An 11,757-nucleotide genomic window follows, 5' to 3' on the forward strand; every position below is an offset into this window, starting at 1 on the left:
GCACTGAATGCTTTTGAATTGTGGTGTTGGAGAAGACTCTTGAGAGTCCCTTGGACTGCAAGGAGATCCAACCAGTTCATCCTAAAGAAAATCAGTCCTGAATATTCTTTGGAAGGACTGATGCTGAAGCTGAAACTCTAATACTTTGGCCACCTGATGCAAAGAACTGACTTATTGAAAAAGACCCTGATGCTGGGAGGGATTGAGGGCAGGAGGAGAAGGGGACGACAGAGGATGAGATGGCTGGATGGTATCACCGATGCAATGGACATGAGTTTGAGGAGGTTCTGGGAGTTGGTGATGGACAGGGAAGCCTGGTGTGCTGCAGTCCATGGGGTCGCAAAGAGTCGGACACAACTGGGCGACTGAACTGATACCCATTTTATAGGCTAGGAAACTGAACCTGAGTGCTTGGGGCTGCCCCATCTTTGAACTGCAGAGCGAGACTCCAACGTGGGTCTATGGATTTTCAGCTTGGAGCTGTCTTCTGTCTAAATCTGAATTAATCACCTCAATCACTGGCTTGGCCAGTGGGACCCTGATGGGGCACCAAGGGAATGCCAGGCATTCTCTGGGAAAGTGCTCAATGGCCTGGGGGAGAGAGCTTTCATACAGTCGGCTGTTAGACAGCCAAGCTGAGTCTGATGTGGAACCAAAGGGAAGTCAAAGAACTAGTGACCCTGGACTCCCTATCGTGTTACAACTTTCCATATTTCTTATTATTCAGATACTCTCCTATATCTCCAGTCATCTTCTCCAATACTTTCTGGTTACTAATTCTAGCCAGAAAGCTGTTCGTGCCTCCCAGTTTCCTCTGATGGGCACCAATAGGTGGGCGTGGCGTTAGGGTTGCCCACAAAAATATGCAGGATTCCTGGTTAAATTTGAATGTCAGATAAACAATGAATTTTCTATTTAACGTAATCATGTCCCAAATTCAATAAATAATAATCTTGCAGGACAAGTATGTCCCTTGCAATATTTGGAACATCATCATACTAAAACAAAACTCATTGTTTATCTGGCACTCAGATTTAACCAGGCATCCTGTATTCTATTGGGCAACTCTGTGTGGTGCATTGGTGCGTAGCATATGCAAACCATGTGAGGCCTGCATTTGTGGCCGGACAGTGTCTCATGGTCACCTTCCACGGTACAACTCAGAGTAGACACTTATCACAGGCAGCAGTCATGAATGCCACTCTCCTTCACCCTCAAGGCCCTGAGCTTCTGCCCCCAGGGTCTCCTCCTCCCATCCATCTGCCCAGCCACGGGCTCAGACAATCAACACAAACACCCAAAGATCTCCCACACTGATGCTAAAATCTTGGCTCCCGGTTCACTGATGCTGACTAGAAATACGGAGACAGAGTTTGGAGGAAAAAAGGAAGAGTAGCTTTATTCTTTGCCAGGCAAAGAGGAAACCGCAGGCCAGCACCTCAAGAACTGTGCCCCCAGAAAAGACAGAGGTTTTATATCCTAATGAAAGTCTTGCGTTTTTTTTTTTTTTTTTTCCTTTTGCAAGATTTCAAAACAGGGACTTCCCTGATGGTCCAGTGGTTAAGAATCCACCCTCCAATGCAGGGAACTCAAGTTTGATCCCTGATCTGGGAAGACCCCACATGCCGCGGAGCAACTAAGCCTGTGTTCGTAGAGCCTGTGCTCTGCAACAAGAGAAGCCACCACAATGAGAAGCCCGAGTACTGCAGCAAAGACAAGCTCCTGGTGGCCACTTGAGAAAGCCCGTGTGCAGCAATGAAGACCCAGCGCAGCCAAAATAAATACATAAAATTTTAAAAGAGAAATAGATTTTTTTTTTTTTTTAATTTCAAAACAGCCACAGCTGGCATCAGGCAGATGGTAACTGGGATTAGTCTTTTCTGGTTATCAGCCCGTGACCGTCTTTCTGAAATGAAGAATGCTACGGAAGAGTGTAGGGGAGAAGAGTGCCGGGTGCAGGGTGTGATTCACGTGGAGTCAGTAATTTGCTCTGTTTAGCTTTGTGAAGGACAAGTCCAGCTACAAGTTGTTTGTTAGCTTTTGTAACACTAAAGAATACCCAAGATTGCCTATTTCAGGCCTGTTTGTGCTGTTTCCCCAGCCTGTTCATTTTTTTCTTAGTTATCAGAAAAGTCTCATTTCTATCTTTGCTGCCACAAATTCCCCACCATTACTTCATTCCCTCCATATCAATGGAGGAAGGAAATGGGGCATGGTTCTCACCTGGCTGAGGACAAAGCTTCAGTTTTATTCCACTTGACAAACACCAGGTCTCTGGCCCAGGGGCCCATCTATCTCCTACTTCAACTCTTCCTTGTCCCCTGGAGGCCACAGCCCAGGCCTGCTCACCCTGGCTCTCAGTGGGAGCACCCCCGTCTGAATGTGTAATGTCCGTTGGCATCATCCTGCCCAAGCCACTTCCTCTTTTGGATTGCCCTTCTTCCTTCTCTGGCCAAGACACCCCACTCGTAGATCAAGCAGCACCCACTGGTGGAGTCTTTCTGGATCTCCTAAGCCAAGTGGCCCTCTCAGTCAAGGCTTTCTTTACAGGCTTCTGGATGGCACATGTCCCTAACACAGTGGGCATCTGAGAGCCTAGGCCACCCCTGCCCCCCATCTCTGGGGGCTTCTGGGCAGAACTTGGTCACAATCATCTATCTGTATGGTCTCAGTATCCAGCGTAATGCTTGGCTCAAGGACAGAGTTTGGTGGACCAGTGTTTACTGGAGACCATTAACCTCAGAGTGGATTGCATTCTATCGCAATCATAAGTCATTGCTTACTTCCCTCTCCTTGTATTTGGGCCCTTTAGGCAAGTTTCAGTTTTTCTTCTGGCTGTCAGTTGGCTACTATGGACCTCTGTGTGAATTATTTTTATTTCTTTTGGAGATGTTTCTAAAGCAAAGTTTCCAAGCAAAGTTACCAGGAACACCTTGCATTTGCAAGAATTCAGTTGACAAGATACCATTACTGTATAGCTTTGGTAGGGTTGCCAGATAAAACACAAGACACCCCAGTGAAATTTGAATTTCAGATGAAAAACAAACACTTTTTAAAGTATGAGTGTGGCTTGTTCAATGTTTGAGATATGCTTGAAAAAATGACCATTTATTCTGAAATTCAAATTTCACTGGGTGTCCTATATTTTACCTACTGAGGCCGCCCCAAGAAAAGCAGGGGAGGCTGGAAAGGGGAGACCAGCGGGATGGTGGGGGTGGCTCACCAAGTGAGTTACCATCTCCCTCAGTGTCCCTGGGATGGACAAACAGCCCACTCAGAGCCCGAGGAGAAGCCAGCGCCGCCACCTGCTGCGGAGCAGAAGTCAGAAGACACTCAGATCTCCGGAGAGCCGGATACAGAGGTGACCGGACCTCCCAAGGCCGAGGGCAGCGGGGGCGGGGGGGCTGGAGAAATTCTTCTCCTTCCTGGAGGGAGGCCTGAACCCCTCGCCACTGTGCCCATCCTCTGACTGTCGGGTGTGGGAAGACCCCAGTTCTCAGGTGGCCAGCCAGCCTCATGCCGCCTCAGTCACCAGGGCACCCTCTCTGCCAAAGCCATCTTTTTCAGATTCTTCAGAGCAGCAGCTGGGCCAGGAGCAGGAAGCCAGCGCCACATTCTTGTTTACCCTCCTGACCGCAACTGAGCCCGCTAGCGACCCTGCAGAGTAAGGCCACGTGAGCCGGGTGAGAGGGGAGGGGGCGGAGGGTGCCTCTCTGCCATCAACATTCAGACCTGGGCCAGGACTCAGCCCTAGGGCATGTGTGTGGGGGTGGCTCAGGCAAGACTGAAGAAGCCTGGGCCTTGGGCTGGGTTCCCCCTCTGCTCACCCCAGCCTCCCCAGCCTCCAGCCTCAGGTCCAATCCTCACTGTGCACCCACCCAGGGACTTGGACCTCCAGGAGTCCCAGTTCCTGGATAAGGAAGACTGGGGCCCGCAGCGGACCTCAAAGGAAATGAGCCATTTGCAAAATGTTTGCCTGAGGTGAGCCGGACCGGGGCAGGTGGGGACAGGGAGGGGGACAGGGTTTCCCAGAATGGAGTGCAGGGCCTGGGGCTTGATGTAAGTTGGCGCCTTCACTGGGCCCTCTTCCTTCCCTCCTTCCCTTTCCTGCTCTCTGTTCTGCTCTGGGTGACCTCCTTACTAGCCAGTAGGTCCCTTCCCTCTCAAGCATCAATGGCTTGTATGTCCTGTCCCAGAGGAGTGGGGGCCACAGCCCTTTCCCATCAATGTGCCCATGTGCCCGATTAGCGGGAAGTCTATGATGTTGCCTGCAAGGGGCTGCCATCTTTAAATGTCCAAGAACTTGAGAGGTATTTTGTTCTGTGGAGAAAGGGGATGGGGGTGGTCAGTTCTCTGGATGTCAGGCTCTGCAGCTTAGGTCTGCACAGTCCCATGGCCGCTTGTTTATCAGTGGCGATGTCAGGGTCCAAACTCCACCTGGAGACAGAGGTCTTGGGGTGGGAGGAGTGTGACAGTCATTCCCCAAGGCTGCAGGAGATTCCCACAGCCATGGATCTGAGTGGTCAACGCGTATTCATCTACAGCTGGCCAAGGAGCTCGGGCCAGGCTAATTCCACACAGAAACCACACAGAACCCTGCCACAGCCCCCACTGCAGACCAGAGGGGTGGGCTGCTAGCCCAAGCCTCCTTTAGAGGGTTCCCGGGCCAGTACATGCAAGGCAGCAGCCGGATATCCCCTTGCTAAAGAAGAGAAGCAGGATTCATCTGCCTCTAGGTCCCCTGCTGCCAGTCACAAGGGAGAGATGAATTCCCTCCCTGCCTTTGGCTTTGCCAGAACCAGACCGGGCTCCTGGTGAATCCCTGGGCTTGTGGCTATTCCAGATCAGGAGCTCATGGGGGGCTGCCTAGGACAAGTCTGGGGGCTGAGGGGGCGGGTCTCCCTTTCAACCCTAGGCTTCGGGAGTCGCTCAGCACTATCCAAGCCGACAATCTGGCTCTGGGGGAGAAGCTTCGAGACCTGGTGAGACCTCAACCCAGGACCCACCTCCTTTGTGGTACCCCCTCCCCACCTCCCAGCCCTGCTCCTGGGCAGGCCCCTGGCAGGCCGTCCTGCCTGGTGTCGTCTACCCACCTCTGGCCCCTGCAACCCTTTGTTCCAGCCTGACTCCTTGTATAAAAGCCTGAAAGAGGAAGCAAGGGCCATCCTGGAGGGAGAGAAGGCCATCCAGGAGGAGGGTAAGGCCTTTCAGGAGGAGGGTAAGGCCATCCAGGAAGGAGCCCAGGCTGTCCAGGAGGGGGCGCTGTTCCAGGTACCAGGAACTCCACCCAGCTCTGGGTGGGGTGAGACGACCAGCTTGCCTAGCGCCACTCAACTGGTTCCCCACTGTCTGCAGCAACCCAGCTCCCAGATGGCAGGACTGGTCATCCTGCAGCCTGACCGTGCCCTCAACAGCAGAAACACATGTCAGCCCTAGGCCCTAGCTGAGCTGAGGCTGGAGACAGCACATCTCCTTGGGGAGCCTCCCTGGCTGTTCCTCTCCAGCTCCCCGCAGTAAACTTTACCAAATCTGAGCCATGGCTCCCCCTGCCTGTGTGTGGGCCCTGGGAATCGGAGCCCACCAGCTCCAAGTAGGCCATCCTCCAACATCCTCCACCTCCCTGGGTCCTGAGCTGCCCCCACCCCAGAGGAGGCTCCAGATCTGGATGTTATCATCCTCAAGGTCAGTGATCCTGTGATAAGCGCTGGGGTGGGACTGGAAGGGGGCCGCACCCTCTCCTTGGGAGGCTGGAAGCCCCAGGTCTAACTCCAAAGGGCAGATTAGGGAGGGGCGGGAAGAGCCACTTTCCACCCTGTGGCCTTGGATGAGTCTCTTCTTTTTTGTCAGTCAAGTCATGGGGGAGGGGGGAGTGAGAGCCCCAAAGGGGCCCCAAACCCACATACTTCAGGCCTGGAAATGCTGCTGGAATTTGAATTCCCACTCCCACCTCCAACCAGGGTCTCCTGGGGCCCCGCCCTGAGACCTGCTCCCCTTCACCAATGATGGTCTTCCTGTCCTGAGTCATAGATTCCACCCCTACCTCATCCATGGACCCGAGTGTCCAGCTGTGGTCCCTGTGCCCTGGCCACTGACAGGCCCTCAGGGCTTGTACCCCTCATCTTCATTGCCCTCAGACCTGGCCCAGCCCCGGGAGCCTTCCTAGGCATACCCTGATTACTAATGTAATGAGAGAGAGAAGACAAGAGACAGATGCACAGAGAATGTATAGGCAGAGTATTCAAAAACTTAGACATTTTTCCCACACCACTAAACAAACAAAGTGCTTTAGATTTTTTTTTAACTCCCTAACGAAGGAGATGACAGAGCCAGCAAGCTGACAAAGCCTGTTCAAAGGAGGATACAAGAAAGCAAGACACATATATGTTCAAGGGAGAAAAAGAGGAGGAATCCTGAAACAAGATTGCTAAATGAGATACAAAATTGGTCAGCGTGCTATAGGACAACTTTTGGCAAAGCCCCATAACCCTAAGGGTGGTATTGTTCACTGGGCAGAATCCTCTAGTGTGGCATGGGAAGAACCATGACCATCTCTCTGCCTTCATATACCCACTGCAGGGGACACTAGCTGGGGGGGTGCAGGTCCAGGTTGGGCCCCTTGTCAGACCCAGTTTGACTTATACCAGACCCGTGGGATCCCGCCCAGGCCAAAACCTGACGATTCACTGGACCAGTGAAGGTTTGATTTGGTCCCAGCTTTAGACTGAGCTGTGTGTGTGTGCGTGCTCAGTTGTGTCTGACTCTGCAACCCCATGGACTGTAGCCTGCCAGACTTCTCTGTCCATGGAATTTTCCAGGCAAGAGTACTGGAGTGGGTTGCCATTTCCTACTCCAGGGATTGAATCTGAGTCTTTTGTGTCTCCTGCATTGGTAGGCAGATTCTTAACCAGTGAAACCTGTAGTCTAGTCAAGGCTATGGTTTTTCCAGTGGTCATATATGGATGTGAGAGTTGGACTGTGAAGAAAGCTGAGCACTGAAGAATTGATGCTTTTGAACTGTGGTGTTGGAGAAGACTCTCGAGAGTCCCTTGGACTGCAAGGAGATCCAACCAGTCCATTCTGAAGGAGATCAGCTCTGGGATTTCTTTGGAAGGAATAATGCTAAAGCTGAAACTCCAGTACTTTGGCCACCTCATGAGAAGAGTTGACTTATTGGAAAAGACTCTGATGCTGGGAGGGATTGAGGGCAGGAGGAGAAGGGGATGACAGAGGATGAGATGGCTGGATGGCATCACTGACTCAATGGACGTGAGTTTGAGTGAACTCCGGGAGTTGGTGATGGACAGGGAGGCCTGGCGTGCTGCGATTCATGGGGTCTCAAAGAGTCGGACACGACTGAGCGACTGAACTGAACTGAACCTGAACTGGGCTCTGATTTGTCTGCCCTCCACTCCCAAGACTCCACCCTCTTCCCTTAGCCAACCAGTGACCCAGGGGTACAGCTGTGTTCTTTTCCCGAAGGGAGTCATACCATAATGATATTGAGGAAGATAGATCGGCTAAATGATTAAATCAGTTTAACCACTTCTATCTCCAAGGACTTCTATCTCCAAGATATTGCATGGTCTCGTTTGATAGGTGGCAGGTTTTTAAAATTTTATTTTATTGAAGTATAGTTGTTTTCTAATGTTGTGTTAATATCTGCTGTGCCTGCATGCTCAGTCACTCAGTCATGTCTGAATGTTTGCAATCCTATGGACTGTAGCCCACCAGGCTCCTCTGTCCATGGGATTTTATAAGCAAGAATACTAGAGTGGGTTGCCATTTCCTCCTCCAGATTTCTGCTGTATAGCAAAGTAATTCAGTTAAATAGGATTGGCCAAAAACTTCTTTTGGGTTTTTCCATAACATCTTATGTGTATATGCATACATTTGTTTTTTCTCTAGACTGCCTCTTTTATAAAGATTGGATTAGGGTAGGTGAGAATCACAAGTGAGGTGAAGTGAAGTGAAAGTCACTCACACGTCCAACTCTTTTCTCCCCCATGGACGATACAGTCCATGGAATGCTCCAGGCCAGAACACTGGAGTGGGTAGCCTATCCCTTCTCCAGCAGATCTTCCCAACCCAGGAATCAAACCAGGGTCTCCCGCATTGCAGGAGGATTCTTTACCAGCTGAGCCACAAGGGAAGCCCGAGAATCACAAAGATTTAAAAAATAAAGAAGAACCCACGTCAAAGCTGCCATCAGGTAGCACCAGTGACAATTTCTTGCACTTTTCTTCCCTGTCTCAGTAATCGCCTCCACAGAAGGCAGACTTTATTGGAACAGCTCTGTCTTCCCTGTCAAGTCTCTGTGCACCAGTTTGCTGGCACTGCCCAGCAAACCTGGACAGTGGGGGAATGCCTGCCTTAGGCTGGTTTTATCACAGGATATTGGATATAGTTCCCTGTGCTGTATTTGCAGCATGGGGGATCTTTAGTTGCAGCATGTTTTAGGACCTTGCTTTTTTCTATTCTATATGTAATAATTTATACCTGCTAATCCCAAACTTTTAATACATCCCTCCCTTACCCCACCTCGGCAAGCTAGGCAGCAGTTTCTATTTTATGCATTTATTTATTTTAGTTTAGTTTTATGTATTTATTTGTTTTAATTTTGGCTGTGCTGGGTCTTCATTGCTGCGTGAATTTATCTCTAGTTGCAGAGAGTGGGGGCTACTCTCTCTTTGCGATATGCGGGCTTCTCATTGCAGTGGCTTCTCTTGTGGAGCCCGGGCTCTAGGGCACCTGGGCTCAGCAGTTGTGGCTCCCAGGCTCTAGAGTACAGGCTCAATAATTGTGGCACACGGGCTTAGTTGCTCTGCGGCATGTGGGATCTTCCTGGACCAGGGATCGAACCCAAGTGTGCTGCATTAGCAGGCAGCGTCTTTACCACTGAGTCACCAGGGAAGCCCACGTGCCCACATTTTGTATCCCTGTGGTTGCCCTGGACACCCCTTAAATATCAGACAGCTGAGTATGAATGCCCAGGGTGGAGGAGCTGAGCTTATTCGGGTCAGGTTTTCATCCATTCTACAAGGATTTGTTCAGTGCCTGCTATGTACCTGGCACTGCTCTGGGCTCTGGCGATTCAGTGGTGAATAAAACAAAGATGTGGGCCCTAGCAGAACTTACATTCTACAAGGGGAGATAAGGGATAATTAGTATCAGAACAGTGATGGATGCAATAGAGAAAAATGAAGCGGGAGAGGGGAGGGAAAGCCTGAGAGGTAAAGGAACACAATTTAGAGAGAGTGGCAGGGAAGATTGCATGCAGAAGTGACGTTTGAGCAGAGATGTAGAGGCCTGAGGGAGGGACCACAGTGGGATGTACAGCCATGAGATCGCCTAGGAAATGGGTGTAGCTGGGGAAGCCATCCAAGGCTGAGCCCTGGTCATCTGACACTAAGAGGTCAGGAGATGAAGAGGACCCAGCAAAGGAGACTGAAAAGAAAGAAACCGGGTGAGTGAGATGTCCTGGAAGCCAAGTGACCAAAGCACAGAAAGATGACAGGTGATCCACTGTGAGCAGCACGGCAGCCGATTCAAGTAAGAAAAGAGGACAGAACTGACCAGGGCATTGAGCAACATGGAGCAAAGTGGACCTTTTCAAGAGTGATTTCAGTGGAATAAAGCCTAAACGGAGTGGCCTCAGGAAAGAATGGGAGGAGAGACTTTCCCGGTGGTCCAGTGGCTGAGACTCCTCGCTCCCAGTGCAGAGGGCCTGGGTTCAATCTCTGGTCAGGAAATAGACCTCACCCACTACAACTAAAGATCCCGCATGCCGCAACGAAGATCACATACCCCAAGTGCCACAACTGAGACCTAGCACAGCCAAATAAATACCTAAAACAGAAGAAGAATGGGGGGAGACGAATTGGAGACGAGCATCGTCCACTCTGCTGAGTTTTTTTGTAAAAGGGGACAGAAAATGGGACAGTTACTAGACGAGCAAGTAGAATTGACAGTTCTTTTTTTTTAAGTGTTAAGCACCATAAACAGGTGATTTAGGTGGGTGCAAGTGATCCAGTAAAGGCAGGGAGCCTTGTGGGGCCACATCCTTGAGCAGTGAGGGCAGGGTGGGTTTTGCCCAGGGTAGAGGCTCCCTTGGATGGAAGTGGATCACACAAGGGGATATTCCTTCTGATTTTCTCAGTGAAATAGGAAGCACAGTCTTCAGCTGAGAGTAAGGGTGGAGAAGAACGAGTCGGAAGCTTGAAAAGAGAGGAGGGAATATGAAACCACCATCTAGGATGGGGGGAGGGACTGCGGACCAGGGAAGGATGGTAGGACTGCTGGGCAGTGTTAAGGGCCTGCTTGAGGCCCCGGATTATAAACTTAAGGTGAGATGAGTGAGGTCATCTGACTGCACAGGTACATTTGGGGTCAAGGGTGAAGGTGAAGTGTAGGCAGAGGGGCGTGTGTAACCAGGTCAGGGATTTTTCCAGTGAATGTGACCAAAGCAGAGAGGATCAAGGCAGTGGAGAGGGTTTGCAAGAGACTCTGACTGGGTGAGGAAGATAAGCACACTTGGGAGTGGAGAGAGGACGGGAGCCAGCACCAATGGACGGGCCGTCACGGGGGATCGAAGAACTCTGAGCCCAAGGGATGGAGGGAGTGAGGTGGGAAGATAAGGAAATCAAGAGACTTCCCTGGCGGTCCAGCGGTTAAGACTGCACGCTCCCACTGCAGGGGTGTGGGTTTGATCCCTGGCCAGGGAACTAACATCCCACATGCCAGGCAGTGCACCCCAAAAGTAAGATAAATGGATGAGTGGCTGGACATAATCATTCACTAAAGGAAATCAAATGCATTAGCTCTCTGAAGGGATTTCCATCAATACCCACAGTCCATCCAAAATGTTCAGAGGGACCATACCATCCTCCCAGCCAAGATGGAGAAAGAAGATTGATCAAGTTAACATCTGGTGCAGACAGCAGAGTTGACGTCAGCTGATTCCAACAACCTGAGCTGGAGTTCTCCAATGTCACCCGCTCAGATGTCACACACTCTTGTCCAGGTGTCATGTCTGTGGCCTCACACTTTCCAGGACAGGGGTAGGGCAGGATCATGGGGTTTCTGTCTCATGGTGTCATCACCACATCTGTTCTTTAATTATGAGTTGACCTTGATGTCTGGCTGGCTGCCCGGTGGTGACTGTCTTCTCATGCCCTTGTAAAGGAATGTGTGCACTCCCCACACTGATGGGCTACAGATAAGATCACATCCTGGGTGCTGATAATCATCTCTCCAATACCTGGCTTTTTGGGGCACCTCCCTGAAGTCCCTGATCACACTGTACCCCACCCCTAGTCCTGACACGCTAATGTGCTAACACTCCTGACCAATAGCAAGAGGGAGGTGGGCACCGTGGCACAGGTGAATGGGGCTGTAAGCAGTAGGAAGGGGGCTGCTCTGCTCTGAGAGGGTGCTGAGAAATCACACACACACACACACAAAGTCTACCATGCCCAGCTCTCCTGGATCTCCAGGAATCTTTGGGCCGATCAATAGATTGCAGCCTGGCTGGACAAAATCCCAAGGCAGGATAAGCCATGGATGGTGGAAGGAGTCACATTTGAGCCCCAGGGATCTTCCCAGTCCTTCCCGGCTCCCTTTGAAGTCAGAAAGAGGCTCAACACTTATACTGAGTACTTGGTGGCTCCCTCTCCACCCATCCTCATCTGTATGGATGGCCTGCCCCTTGCCTTTTCTGCATGCCAAATACTATCTTATCATTGGAAGATCCCCTCAAAT

The 11,757-nt window shown here is 50.9% G+C and overlaps 2 protein-coding genes across 4 annotated transcripts in view; one reads left to right on the forward strand and one right to left on the reverse strand.

Annotated features, from left to right (window-relative positions):
- Positions 1–11,757, reverse strand: part of SAC3D1 (SAC3 domain containing 1) — a 36,413-nt gene that overhangs the window by 4,959 nt on the left and 19,697 nt on the right. The gene's annotated exons all lie outside the window — the stretch shown is intronic.
- LOC113886109 lies at positions 1,845–5,533 on the forward strand. Of its 3 annotated transcripts, none has more exons than XM_027532042.1 (6): positions 1,845–3,361; positions 3,555–3,664; positions 3,883–3,981; positions 4,916–4,982; positions 5,122–5,271; positions 5,356–5,533. In XM_027532042.1, the coding sequence occupies exons 1-6, from the start codon at positions 3,206–3,208 to the stop codon at positions 5,434–5,436; spliced, it is 663 nt and encodes a 220-aa protein (XP_027387843.1). In that variant the 5' UTR covers positions 1,845–3,205; the 3' UTR covers positions 5,437–5,533. The 3 variants fall into 3 exon arrangements, with proteins under 3 accessions (XP_027387843.1, XP_027387844.1, XP_027387842.1); XM_027532043.1 differs by having other exon boundaries at positions 5,122–5,197; XM_027532041.1 differs by having other exon boundaries at positions 5,122–5,533.

The sequence above is a fragment of the Bos indicus x Bos taurus genome, chromosome 29 (genome assembly GCF_003369695.1).
Source record: "Bos indicus x Bos taurus breed Angus x Brahman F1 hybrid chromosome 29, Bos_hybrid_MaternalHap_v2.0, whole genome shotgun sequence".
In the NCBI taxonomy this organism is placed as follows: Eukaryota; Metazoa; Chordata; class Mammalia; order Artiodactyla; family Bovidae; genus Bos; species Bos indicus x Bos taurus.